General features: G+C 38.8%; 1 protein-coding gene and 1 non-coding gene across 4 annotated transcripts in view; one reads left to right on the top strand and one right to left on the bottom strand.

Moving 5' to 3' along the window:
- The window catches only part of NOL10 (nucleolar protein 10), a 91,620-nt gene that overhangs the window by 2,447 nt on the left and 66,369 nt on the right, over nucleotides 1-22,804 (top strand). For all 3 annotated transcript variants that reach the window (XR_003608510.2, XR_003608509.2, XM_028099559.2), the window contains exons 3-12: nucleotides 1,819-1,917; nucleotides 4,836-4,913; nucleotides 6,695-6,732; nucleotides 8,124-8,260; nucleotides 8,974-9,039; nucleotides 10,432-10,492; nucleotides 13,409-13,494; nucleotides 17,767-17,845; nucleotides 19,020-19,169; nucleotides 22,110-22,176. Coding sequence is in view for 1 of the 3 variants with exons in the window: in XM_028099559.2 (XP_027955360.1) it covers nucleotides 1,819-1,917; nucleotides 4,836-4,913; nucleotides 6,695-6,732; nucleotides 8,124-8,260; nucleotides 8,974-9,039; nucleotides 10,432-10,492; nucleotides 13,409-13,494; nucleotides 17,767-17,845; nucleotides 19,020-19,169; nucleotides 22,110-22,176 (861 nt within the window). In the remaining 2 variants the exon portion in view is untranslated. The remainder of the gene's footprint in view (nucleotides 1-1,818; nucleotides 1,918-4,835; nucleotides 4,914-6,694; nucleotides 6,733-8,123; nucleotides 8,261-8,973; nucleotides 9,040-10,431; nucleotides 10,493-13,408; nucleotides 13,495-17,766; nucleotides 17,846-19,019; nucleotides 19,170-22,109; nucleotides 22,177-22,804) is intronic.
- Nucleotides 542-691, bottom strand: LOC114206055 (U12 minor spliceosomal RNA). The gene has a single exon (XR_003608548.1). It is a non-coding gene; the product is annotated as a U12 minor spliceosomal RNA (small nuclear RNA).

The raw sequence follows: 22,804 nt of genomic DNA, 5'->3' as shown, positions 1-22,804 counted from the left end.
TGATAGCAGAGGACGTGACTCCTGGGTTGGAGGTGAGGACTCCATTACTCAAGGTGACACAGCAGGTGGTCTGAGTGTCAGCATATTGCTGTCAGTTTTTCTTGCCCTGAGTTCCCCAGGGGCACTCAGCAGGGTCCCCATGGCTGCTGGGCACACAGGGGGGGCTTGTGTTACGGCTGAGGAACACCGAGCTTAGGAAGTCCACTGCTTTTATAGCAAACAGGAAGCAAGCCTGCTCTTTGTCCAGAGGAGACGTGTTACCTTACCTGTCAAGGTTCTCAGCTCTACAAATAACCCTGAGAAACGGCTCAGGTAAAGGCATGGCCAGGGCGTTGTGGTCTTGCCATACCTAGCAAGATGTATAGGAATGCAAGAGACCTAAGGAGGATGGTCTCTCCTAGCCGTACCATAACTGCTTTGTTCTCCCTTGTATCAAAATCTTTTTACTAAAAGATCATTGCAGAAGATTTTGATTTTTTAATTTATGGTGGCTGGGAAAAATAAAAGATCGGTTCTTCTTTTTTTTTTTTTTAAAGGGGGACAGGCAGATCGTGCCTCCCAGGCATCCTGCAAAGTAGGCGGGTCACCTTAGGGGCAGCCTATACCCGCTTAAAAATTCATCTCACATTAACATTGAGGTTTGGGTTGTCACACTGAATTGTTACTTTCCTTACTCATAAATTTAAGGCATCGATCAGTTTTGTTTTTTTTTTTAACAAATTTTCACTAAATTTTCTCTATCACAACTTGTCATAGTGAAAGATGATTTACCTTTCCATATATGTTGTTTAATTCATCTCTAAAAATCAAAGACTAAGATGTTGAAGGCGTTTCTTCTGGGTGTGAGAGCAATGCCCCAAGGCAAGCATCTTGGAAGAGAAGGCTTGTGTATAGATAGTACTGAGGGTAGATGACAAAACTTTGAATCAGAGGAAAACAAGAACTGCTGCCTTAGTAGTGTTCACTGATTCGGATTTCTCTGATTCCCCCCCTGCACTGCGGCATCCTAGTGTGTAGGAAAACAGATCTGAATCACCTAGAGGAAACAAGTGTTCATCAGCTCTTTCTCTCAGCCCATCTCAAAACTGTCGTGTGTCTTCCATATCAAGTGGGCCATTCTTACTCTGTTTGAGTCTTATATTTGGGTTTAATTTAATAAACAAGGCAGTAATGTGCCATAGAGTCATAAACGGACCTTGCGGTAGACCCATTGTTATGATAGCAGCCGGCAAGAATCCACACATTCATATAGAAGCCAAACAGGTTTTTTGAGAGTCAGTTTTGATCTAGAGAGATTGCTCTAAATCTTTCTCCAGCCTGGGTCCTCTTGGCTCAGAGCTCTGGTGCCAGCAGAGGGAAAAGTCAGCTTGGTAGCAGTTTCTTATACAGACTTAAGATTTTGAAGATTTTAAGCTTTGTTATTATTTAGGAGGAAAAAAAGATAAGATTTTTGTCTTAGCCATGACCGAGTAGTGATAGCAGTGTAATGTTGGTTCTGTTCCCCTTTATCTAGGTCTTGAAACTGGATGTTTGATACACAGTTGTGAACATTTTTCTTTTCAATTAGTGATGATACTTTTTTCTTTTTAACAAGTAAAAATAAAATACTAATGTATAAAAATAAAAAACTAATGTATGAGCCAAGAAAAAAACCTCCCTGTGTGATGGGTGGGGCTGTATGGATGCACTTTCCCAAGGCTTGGAAGCACCGGGACATTGTTGACCTGTTCACAGTGACTGCTCTGTGTGCTTTGTCTTTTTAGGAAATAAAATAAGCACTTGGTAGTTAAATCTGTTTCTTATTTCCTCTCTTCATAGATGTGCGCAGGAGAATTGAACTTATTCAGGATTTTGAAATGCCTACTGTTTGCACCACTATTAAGGTGTCAAAAGATGGACAGTATATCTTAGCAACTGGTAAGCATCTTTTTGGTTAATGATTTCCATACATTTCATAGCAGGAAGCGCTAGGATGGGAAAGGTCACTTTTTTTTATTACCTTAACATTTTACTATAAAAATATCAAACCTACATACTGAAAAAATTGTACAGTGAACATCCTTTTGCCCACCACCTAGATTCTCAGTAGTATTTTGCTTGGTCATATCTGTCCATCCATCAGTCCATCCTGTTTTCTGATACATTTCAGAGCAGGTAGCAGGTATCAGTGTACTTTTCCCATAAATGTCTTGGTGTGTATACTGTTATCCAGAGTTCCGTTTTATTTGTGGTTTTGCCTTTAGGTAAATTTACATACAGTGAAATGCACAGATCTTTTGAGAAGTTTTGACAGACGCATACACCTGTGTAGGCCAAACGCCAGTCAAGATCACAACATTCCTTTCACCTAGAAATGTCTTTCATGCCCCTCACAGTCAACCATTGCTCTTTGGGTTTGGGTTTTTTTTTTTTTTTTGGTACCCGTGACAAGTTTAGCCTGTTTTGGAACTTTATGTAAATGCAGTCATACACTATGGATTCTTTTTATGTGAGACTTATTTTCTTAGGATTTTAAGATTCATACATGTTGTTATGTGTGTCAGTAGTTTATTACCAAGTAGTATTTCCTTATAAGAATATACTCGAGTTTATTTATCCATTCTCCATTTGATAGACACCTGGACTGTTTTCATTTTTTTGCTGTTATTGATAAAACACAATGAACGATCTTTTACAGGCTTGTTTTAAGGACATTGCTGTGTCATAGGGTAGGTGTCTGTTTAGTTTCTAGGAAACTGCCAGACTTTTTCCAGAGTGGTCAGACCATTTTACACTCCTACCAACAATGAATGAGAGTTCCAGGAAGGGTGACTTTTAACATAATTTTCCATATAATGGACTAATATTTTTTATGTTACTAAGATTTTATATTAGAAGTAGTCATCAGTTGCAAAAAGCCATGAAATATAGGGAACTTATAATGTGTTATAATTTAGAAGAGCATAACCCAGTATGTAGTTTGGCTGAGATTTTGGTACATATATCCTGTGTTTTGTCCACATATGTCTTTTTTATTTTGCTGGCTTAACATTATCCATCTGTGTCCCTTTTCCAAACAGTTTCTTATTTGACAGAACTTTTATGCATCAACATGCCAGTGTCTTTTGTTTTGTGTTAGTGGTTGTCTCAGTACTAACACTATCCACATTTTTTAGCCACCAGTTCATATGTAAGAACTATATATGCTGTATATAGTTGTTGTTTTTTAAGATTCTGTTTATTTATTTGACACAGAGAGAGAGACAGCGAGAGAGGGAACACAAGCAGGGGGAGTGGGAGAGGAAGAAGCAGCCTCCCCGCCAAGCAGGGAGCCTGATGCGGGGCTCGATCCCAGGACCCTGGGATCATGATCTGAGCCGAAGGCAGACGCTTAACAACTGAGCCACCCAGGCGCCCCTCCTTTTTCTTTTTTTTTTAAAGATTTTATTTATTTGAGAGAGATAATGAGAGATAGAGCATGAGCAGGGGAGAGAGGGAGAAGCAGGCTCACCACTGAGCAGGGGAGTCACACTGGGCTCGATCCCAGTACGCCGGGATTATGACCTGAGCCAAAGGCAGACGCTTACTGACTGAGCCACCCAGGTGCTGCTGTATATACTTTTATATACATAAAAAGTTATATATCTGATATATAGTAAGCATGTGTGTCTATATATATTATACTATTTTTAAATGAGGTCTTGGGGACTCAAGGACTACCTCATTCCTTTAAAAAAAAAATCCATTGGTTTTAAAAACCAGTCTTTTTCAGGGTGCCTGGGTGGCTCAGTCGTTAAGCATCTGCCTTTGGCTCAGGTCATGGTCCCATGGCTCTGGGATCGAGTCCCGTGTTGGGTTCCCTGCTCAGCAGGGAGTCTCCTTCTCCCTCTCCCTCTGTTGCTCCCCCTGCTTGTGTGTGCTCTCTGTCAAATAAATAAATAAAATCTTAAAAACAAAAATCAGTCTTTTTCTTTTCTTGATTGCAAACATGATACACTTATAAAAAATGCAAACATTACAGCAATGCATAGGATAAAATGTGGAAGACCCTAAAATCGCCCTTCACAGAGATAAACAATCACTGTGCTTATTCTTCCCACTTTTCTATAGAGTGCTTGCATGATCGGTGTTGGGTTCATAGACATGGGACCGTCGGCACCACTCTGCAGCACTCACCTGCGCTCTCTGGACTCTCTATTTTACTTGGTAGTATGTCTTGGTGGCTTTCCCTGTGAGAACAGGTCTGCATCATCCTCTTTATGAGCCATATGATGATTTGCCATCATTTACTTAACTATTTCCATGTCAGTGGACATTTTACTTTCAGTTTTTGGCCATTTGTGAACAGTGCTGCAGTGAACACTCTTCATGTCTTTGGTACACTTGTGAGTATGTTTCTCTAGGATAAATTTGTATAAGTTGCAGTACAGATTCAGGGTGTGTAAACATCACATATTTTACAGATATTGCCAGATTGTCCTTCAAAGAAGTTGTAACAGTTTATGCTAATCACCAAGTTATGAGAGTACTTCCTTTTTTAGCACCCTCATCTACACAGGTTATTAACTGTCTTTTAATCTTTGCCATTCTCATGAACAATAACTATTTCATTGTTTTAATCTACTTTGTTAGATTATTTGTGAAGTCTATTTTTTTCTTTTTTGTATTTAATTTTCTGTGACTTGCTTGTTTGTATCCTTTGCTGGTTTTCTTCTTGGCATGTTGGGGAAGGCTGCTTTTAAAATTCTTTTTCTTTCATGTGGTTATAACGAATCCTGTTTACCTATCTGCAGCATATTGACAATGAAAAGAATGTCCTTTCGGTTTTACATCACATTAATTTTTTTTTTATATAGGAACATATAAACCTCGGGTTCGATGTTATGACACCTATCAGTTATCCTTGAAGTTTGAAAGGTGTTTAGATTCAGAGGGTAAGTAAGAGATGAAATTTGAATTCATGAAAGTAGCTTTTTATATGTGGCTACTTTTCTGCTTTTTAAAAATGGGAATGTGTCTTGTATAAGTTCTCTTTGCTGTGTAACAAATTACCATGAATATGGCAGTTTAAAACATGCATTTATTAGCTGACGGCTCTGTAGTTGAATTCATCCAGGATCTGCTGTTTTCTGTGCTCAGGGCTGACTCGCCTAGCGTTTTTTCGGGGGCTCTGGGCAAGGATCAGCTTCGAAGCTTTCTTTCTTTTTCTTTTTTTTTTTTTTAAAGATTTTATTTATTTGACAGAGAAACACAGCAAGAGAGGGAACACAAGCAAGGGGAGTGGGAGAGGGAGAAGCATGCTTTCCGTGGAACAGGGAGCCTGATGTGGGGCTCGATCCCAGAACCCTGGGATCATGACCTGAGCTGAAGGCAGGCACTTAACGACTGAGCCACCCAGGCGCCCCAGCTTTGAAGCTTTCTGGGTGTTGGCAGAATGCAGTTTGTTGTGCTTGTGGGACCAGGGTTCCTGTTTCCTGCTAGCTGTCAGCCTGGGGCCACTCTCAGCTTCTGGAAGCTGCCTGCACTGCTTGTCACCTGGTCTTCTCCATCTGTAAGCCAGCACCTACTCACTGGGTCTTTCTCCTGCTTCGTATCTCCCACTTCCCCTTCTGCCACCAGCCGGAGAAAACCCTGATTTTAAAGGGCTCACGTGATTATAGATCTCCCTTCCCCATCTAATGTGATGTAGTTACAGGTGTGTCCCACCAGCATTCAGAGGCTCCGCCCAGTCTCTTGGGAAGGGCCGAGAGAGTGGAGGTATTTCTGTCAGGTGCCTGGTGTTTGGGGTTGAGAGAAAAGTAGTAAATGGCTAAGTCTTCTCCAACTGGTTTTACCCTTTCCTTTTTAAAAGCAGGACAAACTCTACATGCTGCTGACAACTGTTTTCACTCTATGTTTAGCAGATGTATGATGAATGAGTAAAAAGCTACTGTTGTCTTTTTTATTTTTATTTATTTTTTAAAAGATTTTATTTATTTATTTGACAGAGCACAAGTAGGCAGAGCAGCAGGCAGAGGGAGAGGGAGAAGCAGGCTCCCCACTGAGCGAGGAGCCCGATGTGGGGCTCGATCCCAGAAACCTGGGATCATGACCTGAGCCGAAGGCAGCTGCTTAACTGACTGAGCCACCCACTGTTGTCTTTTTTAAATAAATAATTAAAAAAAGAATTTTTGAATGTTCTTTAATGTCTGTTTTATTTTGAGCTTTTCAGAAAAACTGGGAGAGTTTAGAAGTCATTATGTTTTTGTTTTTGTTTTGTTTTTTTTAAAGATTTTATTTGAGAGAAAGAGCATGTGCAGGGGGGAGGGGGAGAGGGAGAAGGAGGAACAGACTCCCCACTGAGCAGGGAGCCTGACATGGGGGCTCCATCCCAGGACCCTGGGATCATGACCAGAGCTGAAGGCAGACGCTTAACCGACTGAGCCACCCAGGTGCCCCAGAAGTCATTATGTTTTGTGAGTGTATCTAACTTCAGTTTTGCAGAAAATCTGGTTGATCTGTGTTGAGAAATTAAAAAGCTTTTAATTTTCCATTTGGTGTTTTGGGGCCAATATAATATGGCAACTTTATTCTTATGAAAAGACAAGAAAGGGGAAAAAACCCAATATTTGTATGTAATTTTTGTGTTGAGTTAGAATCTTTTCATCAAGTATGCATTTTTATGAAGAACGTGGATTGATAATTGTAATTTTTCTTACTATTTCTTGTTTTTCAGTTGTCACCTTTGAAACTTTGTCTGATGACTATTCAAAGGTATGCTTGATAGTGTTGGTTGGTACTGGCTGCCCTTACGAAGTCATGATAAGTATTTTTATGATGTTCCCATTGTTACATTAAAAATGGCTGCATAGTAAAATAAAACCCATCATTTTCTATTGATATATTTTTAGTTTGACACATGTATGATACACAGAGGATCTTTTAAAACAACAGTGGTAGACTTTGGCCAGTCTAATATCAAAATGTTTTCTGTATCACATAAGAAACCTTATCTGTATTGTCAAGAATTGGTAGCAGCCATCTTTTTTAGACCACGTTAGATTGTATATTTGTGATTTTTAATTATTTCATTTAAACTACTGTTATTTGCCATGTTGCTTTCATATGTGAAAAGTAAAATAGCATAATTACATGATTAATTTTCTTAACTCTGCAAATAGATGGTTCTGGAATGGTTCTGAAACAGTTCGAAACACAGCTAAATATATATATATTTTTTCTTTTTTTGGTGCCATTAGTCCATCTTTCAACTCATGTCATTTTCAGTAGTTACAAAATTGTTAGTAAAGTACCTTATTCAGTTTAAAATAAATTTAAAAAATAAAAAATTTTAGTGATTTTTCTGAGCTGACATGGCTTTACATATTGTATCGGTTCTGGAAACTGTGGACTACAGTTTATTCTTTTGCCTGTAGTGGTCATTAATCATGTGTTGGGAGACATGTAATTTTATAATGTATTTTCTCTAGATATTGATAAATTTGCTGCTAAATACTATCTGCAGATTTTTAAGCTACTTTTGAAATACATTAATGTTAATTTGGTACAGGGGGGGTCTCTCAAACTCTGAATGGTAATTGTGAGATGATGATTATTATTTTTAAAGGTTTTATTTATTTATTTGACAGAGAGAGATCAGCGAGAGAGGTAACACAAGTAGGGGGAGTGGGAGAGGGAGAAGCAGACTTCCCGCCGAGCAGGGAGCTCTAATGCGTGGCTCGATCCCAGGACCCTGGGATCATGACCTGAGCCGAAGGCAGACGCTTAACGACTGAGCCACCCAGGCGCCCCAATTGTGAGATTATTAAAATGTGTTCTTAAGTAAAATAGGAAATCACTTGTTGGGGTTGCTGAGCAGAGGTCCACATTGTCAAATGCTGGTGCCAGATAAATAAAGGGCATTTGTTTTAAGTGTCTGTTACAAGGCAAGAAAAACTATCTTGGGTTCAGGAAAGCATTAAGAAAGCAGGGGAGAGGTTTGATTCTTAGTCATGATAGAGAGTTGTGTGTGCGCATGTGCGTGTTTACAGAGAGAAAGAGGCTGGGAGAGATCAGAGTGTTCTTGCTTTGGCAGTTCTAGTGGTGATGAAGTAAACGCTTTTCCTAGAAACCTCAGCCAACTCATGCTCTTGTTTCATTTTCAGATTGTTTTCTTACATAATGATAGATACATCGAATTCCACTCACAATCAGGTTTTTACTACAAAACCAGAATACCAAAGTTCGGGAGAGATTTCTCCTACCACTATCCTTCCTGTGACTTGTACTTTGTTGGCGCAAGGTATTGGGTCTGATCCTTTGTTTTCTCCTTTCCACCCCACAAACGGCTTCTGTTGTTGAAATCAAGGAGAGGAATTAAAAGAGGAATAAGACGTGATCCCTGCCTTTCAGTTGCTCAAAGGGTATAGGTCCAGAGTAACTGCTCATTGAGGAATTGCATCCTTGACTTTTACTAGCATGGTGCTCTGAACCTAGAGCGACATGGGTACCTCACAGGGTCATATTGGTGGTGAAAGTGGTTTCTTAGCCCTATTGCGTGACATTTGAAAACTTTTCATTTTTAAAAGCTACTTTATGATGATAAAAATAATACATATCCATTTTAGAAAATTAGGAAAATACTAAAAAGTATTAAAAAAAAACACCCATTGTCATGCCACCCAGAGGAAACCCTTATGGTATTTTGTTGTATTTCCTTCTAGTCTTTTCTTCTGTATAGATCCATGTTGGATCTTGTATTCTCTGTGTTATTTGTAAATAATATTCCACCTAATAATTTCATAATATTTCCTTGGTTTAAATCACTTTTATACATGAACAAACTCACAAGGTGATTATTTTTTAGGTTGAAAATACATTTTGGTGTAAGTTTTACAAAGGAAAGTCATGCCCTGGAAGCAAGAGATATATGTATATATTTCTAAAATTTGTATTTAGTTGAAGCGAAGTTCATTGCAGTTTATCAGATTTCTAACTTTATTCATTACTTTGCAGCTCTGAAGTTTATAGATTAAATTTAGAACAAGGCCGGTACTTGAATCCGCTACAGACTGATGCCGCGTGAGTGTTCTGTTGTGGGAATACTGCTGTATTTCTCTTGGCCAGGAGATGGAGTCAGAAGCTCAACTTATCAGATGGCAGGTTGCATTGAAAAGGAGCTTAGGGCAACTTAGTTCAAAGGAGTATCATTTAGTTTTTTCTTAAACGTAAAATTCACTAAAAGGCCTGGTGATTTCTTTAAAATTTTAGTTTTTTTAAATATCCTCGGAAATTTTATAACTCATTAAAAAATGTTTTATTATTTTTTTGCAGTATTCTTTAAATTTTCATTTATGATTTTGTTCTGTGATATTATCTCTCATAGAGAAATTTTGGATTAACTTGGAGTATCACTTTTTAAATTTTACTTTTTGTGTTTTTGCTGGCAGACATTTAAGGTTTATTTCAAGTTTTCCCCTTTTTTCCTCACATTATAGTCTACATTTTTGTTTTGTTCAGAGAGAAAGCCTTTAGGAATAAATTTGTCATAATAATAATACTGAGTAATAATGACAATAATAATAGTGAAAGCGCTTACTCTGTGCCAGTTGTTACTCAGTATTTTATACATATTGACTCATTTTAAACTTACAACAATTTTACTATTATCATCTCCATTTCACAGATGGGACAGCTGAGGTGCAGAGAGGGTGAGTCCACAGTCACCCAGCTAGTAAGGGGTGGAAGCTAGGTTACTTCTCATCTAAGTGTATAAAGAGCTTGTTGGATTTTCCTTATTGCTTTGAAAGGGTTTTTAAAGGTTGGAAGAACATGTAGTGATAAAGACCAGATTAACTCTCAGTAATTTTTTCCAGATATCCTTGAAATGCTCTTATTTTCTTTAAGAAAACTAGAGTAACTTCATGATGTATTGTTGAATAATAAAGAGTTACCTGCTCTTTAGCTGCATACGTTCCTGTTTGTAATAGCTATTATTTATTGAGCGCCTTGTAAGCTCTGGATTCCATGCCGAACCTTTTGTCATTTTTTTCGTTTTGTCCTCACAACAACTGAAAGAGGTGAAGTCTCCATTTTACATAAAAAGAAGGTGAAGCTTTGGTTAGGACATCCAACTCAAGCTCATCCAGTCTCAGGACTGGCTTAGTTATAGCTTGTGTTCTTTCTGCTGTGGGAGAAGATATATTGAGAAGGAAGAATAAACCTTTATTCTCAAGGTGGTAGGATAGTATTTCAGAAGGAGTTCCTTTCTTGTCTCATCTCCTGGCAGATTGAGTATCATCCTGGGGATTCTTTCATGTCTGGTGCTTTTCATATGGGGATGAGTAAGGAAGCACCTGCCCGTCTTCTTGCTCCACAGGATTGGGTTGACTGTTCATTTAGAAAGTTCACCGAGTATCCCTCCCACCTAAAATAGGTAATAATACTTTCTCCCTTACTGCTTTACTGTTTCAGGGAGAATAATGTGTGTGACATAAACTCAGTACATGGCTTGTTTGCCACAGGAACGGTAGAGGTAAGCATACATTGCCTTTATTTTTTAACTTATTTGTTTTGCATTTGATAATGAGTAGAGTTTTACTTAAAGACAGAGTTGCTTGTTCCTAAGAGCAGAGAGCTAATGGAACAACAAGCCACTGGTTGGCTTTTTGTAGGAACATTGGTTCACACACAGACAGGCCCTTTTGTTGCTGCAGACTGCCCCGTGGTGCGTCTGGTCCGGCACGCTTTGACATGGATCATCTTTGACATTGATCCTTGGGAGCTAGAGGAGCGTCGCCAGCCTCCGGGGAGCAGTGGCAACACGATAGCCAGTTCTGTTCCTAACAGGAGGCACTCTGTCACCCAGTCCCAGCTCTCTGATACTTACCAGCTTTATGACTGAATTACTTTCCCTGAGGCTTAGTTTCCTCATCGGTGACATGGAGATAATGATAGCTTGCCAGCTTTGCGGAGGTGCAGGTGAGAGCCACACGGAGAAGGGCGAAGAGGATCGTGGTCTGTACATCCTGTATGGTAGGATTCAAGAAATACACGTTTCCCTTTTAACCTGCAGTATTTTCGAATCCGTGTTCTTCATACTTGTCAAGAATTATCCTAGACTTGCATTTTTTTAATTATAATAAATACTCATAGTAAAAAAAAAAAAAGTCAGAAATTTATTATTGAAAAAGTGTTCTCTTGTGCTTTCCAGTCACCAAATCCTACAGCCTGGAGTTTTAACTCCTTAATGTTTTTTTCTAGGTATATGCAGATACGCATATGTGTTAGTCATATATTTTTTTAAAGTTTTTTAATACAAGTAAAATTATACTTCTTCATTTGCTTTTTTAAATATGATGATATATAATATACATCTTTATACATTGGTACTTATTACTTATAATGCTAAACTGATTTTTTAAAACTGATGGGTAGAATTCCATTGTGTGAATGTACTGTAGTTTATGAAACCAATCCCAGATGGGTGAAATTTAGGTCTCTACTCAAATTATTTTTATGTTAAGTGGTTAGAATTTGAAGTGAGACAGAGTTGGTTTAATGAAAATATATAAAACTGTTGAATATGTTATAATGCTGTTGTGCTTAAATCGGGCCAATAAAGCATTTTCTTGGTAGGTACTTTTCTTGAGATTACCAAGGGGAAGTTTTAAAAAGTTTCCTTGGAAAAATAGTTTTTTAAGTAGAGTCCTTCCAGAGCAGTCTACCCTTACAGACATGTGCTCTGTCAGAGCACTTAGGTACCAGGGCAGGCTTTTCTCTCACCAGCTGTTTGAAGACCATCCCTGAGGGGAGACTAGACCCCTTCTTGCCTAAAGGCTGAGGCTCCTAAAATTCCTGGATTACTGGGGGCTTGAAATTTGATAGGCAAAGTCAGACCAGACTTTAAAAATTCACTTTTACAATAATTTTGATAGTATATATTGGATTTTGATTTTTTCTTTGACAATTCTTATAATACTACTTATTATTATTGTCAAAATCAAACAGGACTTAACCTTTTGTGCATTTTGTGCTTTTTGAAGTACAAAAAAGTGCAGGCTTTAGCAATAGAAATATTCAAATTTCAGTCACAGAAAATCATTGTGGTTTAAAAAAAACCATTTTTATTTATTCTGGAATTTATCTGCATACCTATTTTTTGTTTTTGAAATATGACTTTTCTTTTTTATGTCCATAAAGTCTGTTAACTCATTTTGAGAAGACATGAAGACCAGACCATTTGGAATTACTTGCTGCTTGATTTCTAAGATTTCCTTTATTTATTATCTTTGTGACAGACACATTAGTAATAATACTAAATGATTGATGAGATCAAGCCTTCTAAGTATATTTGAGGTCTTACTTTTAAGGCGGTTAATATAGTAAATAATTTTTTTAAAAATCTTTGTATATATGTTTTTTTATCATTTTAAAGTTGAGTAATACAAAAGACTAAAAGTGAGAAGTGAGTCCCCTCTTGCCCTATTCTTGTCCTGTTTCCTTACGTTTCCTGAACACTGGTGATAATTTGTTGTGTGCTCTCAGGGTTTTCTATGTTGGCAGAAACATTTTTTTTCTAATAGACAATGGGATCATACTATTTTTTTTTTTTAAACAAACTGCTTTTTACCTAGCCGATTGTGGGCATATTTCTACTATATGTATATCTAAGTCATTCTTTTTAATGACTGCAGAGTATTCTTCTTAAATGGATTATGCCAGTCTCTCCCTTGCTGTTTTGCTTGCAGTTACTTTTTTGTTTTTTTTTTTCTTTTTTTGCTTTATTTTCCTACAGCTTTTTATTTTTAAAAAATTCTGAAAAGTTGTAAACATCACTTTCTGAAAAGTTGAAAACACAGTTCACTCATCATTTATATACATTTTGCACATTTGCTTTCTTTTTCTATAAAAATGTGTATACGTATATAGAAAATGTTTTTTGCACCATTTGAAAATCAGTTGTGGACGTTATGACATTTTAGCCCTCAGTACTTCTGAATGTTTTTCTTAAAAACATTTTCTTAAAAACAAGGACTTTCTTGTATAAAATCATAATCCTGTTATCATCCATAAGAAATTTAACATTGATACAATAATATTATGTATTAAATACTTAAAGTTGGTACCGTAATATTTAAATATTCTCAGGATTCTCAGGTCTACCAGAATGTCTTTCATATCTTCCTGCTCTACCCCACCACCCAAACCAAGGTCCAGTCAAGGATCAGACACTGCATTTTGGACTTCTTTTCTTAACCGATTTTTTCCTTTTAAAAACAAATTCAGCTCATAGTAAGATATTTGACAGTACTTAAAAAGGGCATAAGGTAAAAAATTAAATTCTTATCCCCCATGAGATAATCAGTGTTACTAAGGTCTTTTTCGGTATTTGTCTAAAAATTTTCTAGCAGCAGCTGTTCTATAAAATCACTGTGTTCTGTTGGTTTAGGGCCGCGTGGAGTGCTGGGACCCGAGAACTCGTGGTAGAGTCGGCTTGCTGGACTGTGCGTTAAGTAGCGTCACAGTGGACTCAGAGTAAGTGAGAATAACAGGCCGTTTAAATATCCATCTGCTTATGATTTAAACACATGTACCGATACTGGATTCAAATCAATTGCTGAAGGATGAAACCCCTCAGACTTCTATCTGAGGTTGTAGTTTTGTCACTTATGTAAAAATCCTTTTCTGGGAAAGGTCACTAGGTGGGAAAGCCAGACAGAATGCCTTTCTGAGGTGCTACATAGAATGTCTTTTTGTTAGTTGCTGTGGAATGTTATTAAAACAGATACACTGCTGGAATTCATAGTTCCAGTTCTGTAGGATCTAGTGCTAGAACCAGAAGTCCACCACTCCAGGTAACAAGCCAAAAGGTGTACTTTGAATTCTAAGGTGGAGGGAGGCGAGTGTTTTCTGATACCTTCTTGTTCTCGTTTGCCACTTCCTACATTTACAACAATCAGAAAAGTAATACACACTCAGGGGATGAAAACCTCTACATGCCTGGATTAGGTGAGTATAGGCCCCCTGTCCTTTCTCCACTCACTAGAGTGGTTAGTGTTGCACCGTTTGGTACATAGGTTTTCAGACTTTTTTCTGTGCTCATATTAATATATATGCAGTCTTATACTCTCTTGGTCAGATTCTTGACGTGGGATTATTTTCTGTAATCAGTTCAGAAACATCCTTTCTCTGAGCCTTTGATATTTGTAGTAATGTGAGTTTACTAGCATTTACTCATTTCAGTTGGCCATTTACCCATAGTTGTATCATGTTGGAGGTGGAGTGTTTGATGGGCGGGCTACAGAGAGGATGTGAACCCTCTAAATTATTGCTGAGTTTTGTGTGATTTGCATTTTTCTGGGGGAGATAAGGATTTATGTAGTTCTTTCTTTTGAAAAATCAGCTTATGTAAAGCACCCTTGACTTAGAGAAAAGTTAAGAATTGCTGAATTGGAAGGACTTTTTTTAATGTATACATTTTTCCCTATGTGATAAGTAAAGAATAAGTTAATTTTTTTTCATCTTTTAATCATGACATTTAATGGGAGCATAGGGGGTGCAGGGATGGACACTGAGGAGGGCACGTGATGTGACGAGCACTGGGTGTTATATACAACTGATGAATTATTGAATTCTACCTCTGAAATTAATAATACCCTATATATTAATTAATTTAATGTAAATAAAATTTAAAAAATTAAAAAATAAAAGAAGTGTAGGAAATTTTTTTCTATTATTGAGTTTTACGAAAGTAATACCAATGAACAACTTCATTAATCATGGTATGGAGTAAACAGTTTTTAAGGGGAAAAGTTGCTCATTCTACATTCATTTTGTTTTGTTCTTAGAATTAGACATTTTTATTGTGAATTATAATCCACAGACAGAAAATCTCAAAGCATTAATGTACAGATTACTGAATTATCGTGAAGCTCTGCATTTGTCAATAGAAGAAACCAGGAGAAAATGCTTCTCAACATTTTATTACATTGGTATGAAAGGAACCGAATCAGAGAAATCTTATTTTTCAAAAGTAGGAAATCAGTTGTAAGTGGAAGCTCTTTTCCCGCTCCCTAGGAAGCAGAAAAGTTAATTTTCTCTTACGTATAAATGTTAATTTGTTTTTGAATTAAAGTAGAGACACTGGGGTTCTGCTACAGGCTCTGTCCTTAACAGTTTTTTCTTAAAAGTCATTTGAGAAAACAGGCCAGCGGGAGTTCTTTGTATTATGTCTTAACGCTTATTTTTACTGTAAATTTAATGACTGTAATAGAAGTAACACTATAGAAAATTTAAGGAAGGGATGTGAAAAGATAATCTTTACTGTGGCCTTTAGAAATATGGGAGTATTCTGGGTTTTTTTTTCTTTACACAGAATATTGAGTCACAAACACTTTTTTTCTTTTTTAGTTTTATTGATTTATTTGACAGAGAGAGAGAGAGAGAGAGAGAGAGAGCACAAGCAGGGGGAGGGGCAGAGGGAGAGGGAGAAGCAGGCTCCCCGCGGAGCAGGGAGCCCAGTGCAGGGCTCGATCCCAGGACCCTGGGATCATGACCTGAGCCGAAGGCAGACACTGAACTGACTGAGCCACCCAGGTGCCCCTATTTTGTTTATTTTAAAAAATAATTTTATTTTGTAAAGCTGATTTATACTGAGTATAAAAAGATACTAAGCAGTTTCAAAAATACAAGAAAGTAAAAATGGCCTCGGCACACACACAGGCAGGTGTAATTCAAGTAACCAGACCACTCTGGTTCGTGAAGGGTGTTTATAGATTTTCACTGTTGTGCATCCACTTGTAGTTAGTTCTATGACTATTTCCTGAGGGAACATACTGAGAACCTGGATTTCTGGGTGAAATAGCTTTTGTACCCATTGCTAAAATGGCTGGCAGAAAAGGTAATATCAGTTTGAGGATCTCCCTGCCTGTACAGAGTGCCTGTTCTCCCACTCTCCGTTGCCCAAGGTGTCCATCCCTTTCTGATAATACTGCAAAGTCAGAAATAGCCCGAGAATACTGATTAAATACAGCTTGGTAAAAATCATAGTTAACAGATAGTGCTTTCTGTTTGCCAGCTAGTGTCCTTAGTTCTTTACATTTACTAACTTCATACTCATGGCAGCCTTTGATGCAGATACTCTTATTTATTTTACAGGTGAGGAAATATTGATCAGTGGCATACGTAGGCTTTTAAGAATTATGTTGCAAAAGTACATTTATTTCTAGGGGAAGATGTTGCAAATATACTGTTAAATGGAAAAGCGGTGAACATGCTGTAGAGTCGTGGGGAAAAAAATCTGGATGTGTACTAAAATGGTACAGGTAGTTTTGCTTGCTGTTTCTGTTTCAGGTGATTTTATTTGTTGATTTTTATATGCTTAGCTTCATTATTTTCTGTGCAAGCACTGTAAGCTGTCACCTCTGTTATTTGGCAGAGTGGAGTTCTGGAAGGTGGAACCAATATAATAAAGAGAAAGAAGTATGTGTAATTATCAGATGGGGGGACAGGCTGTCCTTACTTGCAGACGGTAACGATTGCCTGCCTGAGAAACTCGGAATCCACTGGAAGATCATAAGAACTAATATGAGAGTTAAATAAGTTGGTGATGAAATAAATGTGCAAAATCAGTGGCTTTGAAGTTTAGCAGCAAAATCCAGTTAGACACAATGGAAAACAGTTCTTACAGCAACAAAAATTGTGAAATACTGTGGGATAAACTTAGTACCTACCTGAAGGAAATGACTGTTAAGGATCAAAAAGTTTGAGTAAGTAAAGAGAACTAACATCCCACTGCGCTGACACATGCTCCTAGAGTGCATTTTGAGGAGTAAATGACTAAAAGGATGGGCATGAGAGGCCTCCAGGTTCCAAATTGGTGCGTCCGCGTGGTTACGGCTTGAGGCGTGAGGGGGCCTGAGAACCTTGAGGGTGCCGACAGGTCACGGCCTAGATGGTGGGGCCTGGTCCCGAGGACCCGGAGACAGGAGGGACTGAAGTCAGGACTGTTGTCCTCTTCTGACTTGTCTGGTACCCTTTCCACCAGGGAGCATTACTTGTGGTGCCGATCCTCTTCTTGGTTGCTGAGCGAGAAGCATGTTCCAGATCTGTGGCCATAACCATTCGTCATACTGTCTCTGTACTTTCCCAGGTTCTAGTCCCCATCTGAGGATTAGTCTTCTATTTTAGCTTGACATAGGCAGCTTTAAAAATGGAAATGGGCATAACCTGCTCGAATGTAAACTCATTTGCTCTTAGGCAAAAGGGGATATTTTTGTAAATACCTTATCTTGGCTTAATCAAAATGAAAGATGATGTCATACTGATCCTTTTCAATTAGTTTTAGAGTTTTATAAACTTTTTTTTTGTAGATACTTTGAGAGTATTTCTTACAGTTTTGAAGAAGATAATCTACAAATTTTTAAAAGCAGATTACATTTACATATAAAGCTTTTTATTTTAAGAAAGTTTAGTTACAATTACCTTTCATTTTTTATTTTTTTTAAAGATTTTATTAGAGAGAGAGCACATGTGCACAAGCAGGGGTAACAGCAGAGGGAGAGGGAGAAGCAGACTCCCCACTGAGTAGGGAGCCTGCTGTGGGACTTGATCCCAGGACTCTGGGGTCATGACGTGAGCCAAAGGCAGATGCTTAACCAAATCAGCCACCCAGGTGCCCCTACAATTGCCTTTGAAACATAAGGCTAGATGTATGATTTTCCCCAATGCAATTGAAGATTAATAATGAATTTGTTACTTGGAAGGTTTGGCCATATGTACATGGAACATGAATATTTTGCCTTTCAGGATAAACAGTTTACCAACAATCTCTGCTTTGAAATTTAATGGTGCCTTGACCATGGCAGTTGGAACATCCACAGGGCAGGTGAGTATCTCAGGAGCATGTATATATCATGGGAAACATCCACATATCTGTTCATGGTGGGAACAGAAAATGGAGCATTGTGGTTCTGGCCAGAGTGGAGGGGTACTCTGGAATGCTGTATTCTTTTAGTACCTTGAGAAATTCTGATTCTGGCCATCTGGGTTAGTCTGAGAGGTTCTTGCGCTGCGGGTATTATGCCTCAGGCATTCTCTTGACTGTGGTTTAGAACAACATTTTCCAGAGTATGTGGAACAGAATTCTGTGGTCAGGTAAGTTTGTAATTCTGCCAGATTTCTACTCTTGGAGGATCACAGTGCTTTTAGATATATATGGAAGGCTCTGAGAATTCCTCTAGACAAGAAATGTATTTAAAAAGTATTTCCAAAATTTATTTGTCCTAGGAACCTTTTTTTTTTTTTTACTGAGCACCATTGACCACATGCGCAGTAACATACCTTAGCAATGCTAGTCTGACAAGGATGGATTGAGTAGCTACAGAGGGTTACTTTCATCTCTTTCTTCCCTTCTTTCCTTCAAGGCAGAATCCACACACTTGTAAGTTTGTTCTCCTCTAGAACAGGTCTGAGAGCCTACTTCCAGTGGAGTTTCTACTTCTGTCATCGTGGTCTGCAGAGGATCTGTTACCAGGGACTGAGATTAGCTTCTCCAGCCACTTGCCTCTAGTGACAAGGCTCAGAAGAAACCCCCACTGCCCCCCACCCAACAGTCATGACCTTGCCACCACTATCTGCTCAAATCTGCCAGATTATCTTCATTACACCTTTTATTCTTACTTCTGTCAGTTGCTGTGACAGTGCCTGGTACATAGTAGATCCTCAGTATATATATTTGTCTTAGTTCACAAATGACACCAACTCTTACAGATTTTTCTTTTGGTTCCTTTCTTAGTGTACCTCAGTCATTCTCAATCTTAGTGTGCCTAAAAATTAGTCTCCCGTTAAGTTCATAAAACCATGTACTCTAAGGGTAATTTAAGAGATTTTTCTAGAGTGTTTTGCTGTCAGACTTTAGAATCTTTGTGCCCTGAGTAAGGTGTTCCTTATGCTCATAAAAAGGCAGTAAAACAAATGGCAGCCATTATTCTAAGTTTTCAAAGTTGCTTTTTAAGATAAAATAATTTGTTTAAACAAATAATTTGTTTTCTTTCTTTTAGGTTTTATTATATGACCTTCGATCAGATAAACCATTGCTGGTTAAGGATCACCAGTATGGGCTGCCCATTAAGTCAGTTCATTTCCAGGATTCACTAGATTTGATTTTGTCTGCAGACTCGCGCATCATCAAAATGTGGAATAAGAACTCAGTACGTACTTTTTTGTTGCAATTACTTATTAGTGTATTTTCCTAATGTTTCTTTTCTTTCTGTTGCCTTTTTTTTTTTTTAAAGATTTTATTTATTTATTTGAGAGAGAGAGAATGAGAGATAGAGAGCACGAGAGGGAAGAGGGTCAGAGGGAGAAGCAGACTCCCCGCTGAGCAGGGAGCCCGATGCGGGACTCGATCCCGGGACTCCAGGATCATGACCTGAGCTGAAGGCAGTCGCTTAACCAACTGAGCCACCCAGGCGCCCTCTGTTGCCTTTTTTTGAGTTATGTGGGCTTTTGAGAAAGAGCGGCTAAGTACCTGAGAGCTTAGTTGGAAGTCAGTTACTTCAGCAAAGATAATATTCGTATGTAGATAAATATTCAAGACTGCTTTCTTCCTGTGGAGAAGGTAGCCTGGTTTGCTAGAACTGGCATGCCTTTTTACATGTTCAGTTAGGTAGAGAGTAAACCACGTTTTAAAAACATTGCTCCATGAGAACCTCCTAGATCCTGAGGCTCTCTCAGTCTTGGGAAAGTTTTTATGAGCTACTAATTATCTTTCTATGTCAATGTTATTATGTATCTCAATTTCATACCTTTTAAAACCCATCTCAAATGATTGGCTTCTAGGTATGACCCCTTTCAGTAATATCTTAGTATTTTTCTTTTTTAAGATTTTTTTTAAAGATTTTTATTTATTTATTTGTCAGAGAAAGAGAGCACAAGCAGGGGGAGCAGCAGACTCCCCGCCGAGCAGGGAGCCCAATGTGGGACTTGATCCCAGGACCCTGGGATCATGACCTGAGCTGAAGGCAGACGCTTAACAACTGAGCCATCCAGGCATCCCTTTTAGTGTTTTTCTTAAAAACATTATTTTCTTTGACGTGGGACACTTGGGTGGCTCAGTCAGTTAAATGTGTGACTCTTGATTTCAGCTCAGGTCATGATCTCAAGGATCATGAGATTGAGCCAGGCATCGGGCTCCATGCTCATCAGGGCATCTGCTTCTCTCTCTCTCTCTCTCTTTCTCTCTCCCTCTGCCCCTCCCTCCCCTGCTCGTGTGCTCTCTCTTTCTTGCTCTCAAAAAAAAGAATATTCAATGTTCTTTCTCCTCAATTCCAAGTGTCATTTAAGAAGTAACAAAAGCCTACATTTCTGGTTTTCATCTACCCTACGCTATTCATTTTTTGTTTTAAAACTCTAAGGTATTTTGAGAGAGTAAAGATCATTTTGTCAACAAAATGGGAAAAACTCAGTATAGCAAGTGCTTTTTTTTTTTTAAGACTTTATTTATGGAGAGAGGCAGAGAGAGTGCAAGTGGGGTGAGGGGCAGAGGGAGAGGGAGAGAGAGGCTCAGGCAGACTCCCTGCCGAGCATGGAGCCCGACACGGGGCTCGATCTCACAACCCTGAGATCATGACCTGAGCTGAAATCAAGAGTCACGCTTTAACTGAGTGAGCCACCCAGGTGCCCCCCAATACAATAAATGCTTATAAGAGTTCTTTGTATTTAATTAATTACAAACGTCAGTGTCTTAGTTAAAAAGTGTTACTTCCTTTTTTTTTTAATTCATTTTGGAGGTGAGGTGGGGGGAAGGTCCAGCGGGCTCAGTGGTAGTTGCCAGAGAGCAAGCGTCAGTCTTTCCCGGGGCCGCATGTGCTCGGGACGGAGGTGCTGCCGCAGCCCCGTCACACTGGGCTATGTCCCAGAGTCCCTGGCTGCTTAGACCATAACTTGCGTTTTTAATTTTCTTTTGGTTAACTCCCAGAGTATTGGCCTTTCATTGTTGTGTCTTGAATTAGAATTTGGCTGCAGCTTTTCACTGAGCGTGCAGTAAGCACCTTCCCCAGGCCCCGACTCTACCCCACTGCTTCGCCACGCGCGCCTCTGACAGTGCGTTAATAAATGCGGGAGCTGACTGGCTTTGTCAGCATCCGTTCTTGAAATTACGTTGCTGTAGTTGCTGCAGTGTGTTTTATTTTGGCATTGTTGCTATGACTAAATATGCCCTCGACCAACACCCAGTTTGCTTGGTTTTGCTTGACTTGCTCTCCGTATTTACCTTTCTCAGCACCCTTTCCCTCCTGTCTTCTTATCTTCTGCCTGTTTCTTTTACTATCCTTCTCTTAACTTTTTTTAAAATATAGCACCTCTCCCCCTACCTCCACATTGAATATAAAAGTGTTAGCCTTTCCTGTGTAACTAGCAAGTTGTGTGTTTACAAGATTTTGTTTTCAGAGTTATTTTCTACCTATGCTGTTACTCGACCGTCCTCAGAGCTTTGTGATCTAGATGTGGCAGATCTCCTCCTCATCTGACCCTGTTAACCATCTCCCGTTCTTTGCTTTCTTTGAGTACAAGTTTAATAGGGCTGTGTCTTGGGCGCCTGGGTGGCTCAGTTGGTTAAGCGACTGCCTTCGGCTCAGGTCATGATCCTGGAGTCCCGGGATCGAGTCCCGCATCGGGCTCCCCGCTCAGCGGGGAGTCTGCTTCTCCCTCTGACCCTCTCCCCTCTCATGCTCTATCTCATTCTCTCTCTCAAATAAATAAATAAAATCTTTAAAAAAAAAAAATAGGGCTGTGTCTTCCAGATTAGAAGTTTTCTAAGTTGACGTACAACTGTATCTTAAGCTTTACCCATTGCTGCTCTGTGAACATTATCTATGAAACTATGTATTTCCTTGGATAAGTCACCTTTCCCCCCACAGGCCCGTTTCTCCATCTCTGAAGTGAAAGCATTTGATAAATTGATAAAAAGAATTCTGTATCATTTTTGAAACTTAAATTCTGTGCTTTCAGCTAGGTGATGTTATTTCTTTACATAGCAGTATATGGTTATATGGTTACGTCAGATCTCTGGTTTATTTTCTTTACTCAACATTGCTAAAAGTTGTCTTCCTTTAACTATTTTAATAATTCCTTTTTGCTTTTTCTTTTAGGGAAAAATACTTACTTCCTTGGAGCCAGAACATGACATTAATGATGTCTGCCTCTATCCCAACTCAGGTATGCAGTAGGTAGCAGTAGGCCATTCAGTGGGATAAATCTAGGCTGTGCTTTGTGGGGTTTTAAACTCATTTCATTTCTTAAGACAAGGTTTGGCTTGCTCAGAACAATTCTTGGATATTATATTTACTGGAAGAATCAAGTGCAGGAAGTGGTATGGGTGATTCAGAAAATGGCACTCTCAGTGACTCAGGCCTTAGCCAGCCTAGCTATTAGTAGAAACCAACAATACATAGGCAGGTGGCAGGTGAGATGCTATTTTAGTGTGCCCTTCACTCTTTTATGTGATTAGTAATAGTGTGTGGAAATTGAGGTCAAGGATTTGGAGAAGGCTGGGATTGCCTGATGATCCACAAGGCTCATGAAGCCGTGGGTTCTGGAGTTTTCTATGTTGTATGCTATTCAGCTTGCATCATTTATTTCAGGACTTACGATACCTTCAAGACAAATCTGTGAAGAATTTTGGGGTACAAAAGTACAGAACAGTCCCCGCTCTCAAGCATTGTTATATTCTGAGGACAGATGTGCACAGATAATTTTGATAGAGGGATACAAGGCAAAGCAGGAAAAATTCTGTTATGTACAAACAGCACTGTGACAGCATGTTAGAGTGAGGGGTTTCAGCCAG

This window comes from Eumetopias jubatus, unplaced genomic scaffold, assembly GCF_037043125.1.
Source record: "Eumetopias jubatus isolate StellerSeaLion01/CBP00866 unplaced genomic scaffold, mEumJub1_p1.0 scaffold_9, whole genome shotgun sequence".
NCBI classification, from domain to species: domain Eukaryota; kingdom Metazoa; phylum Chordata; class Mammalia; order Carnivora; family Otariidae; genus Eumetopias; species Eumetopias jubatus.
This window is presented reverse-complemented; position numbering and strand designations above follow the sequence as displayed.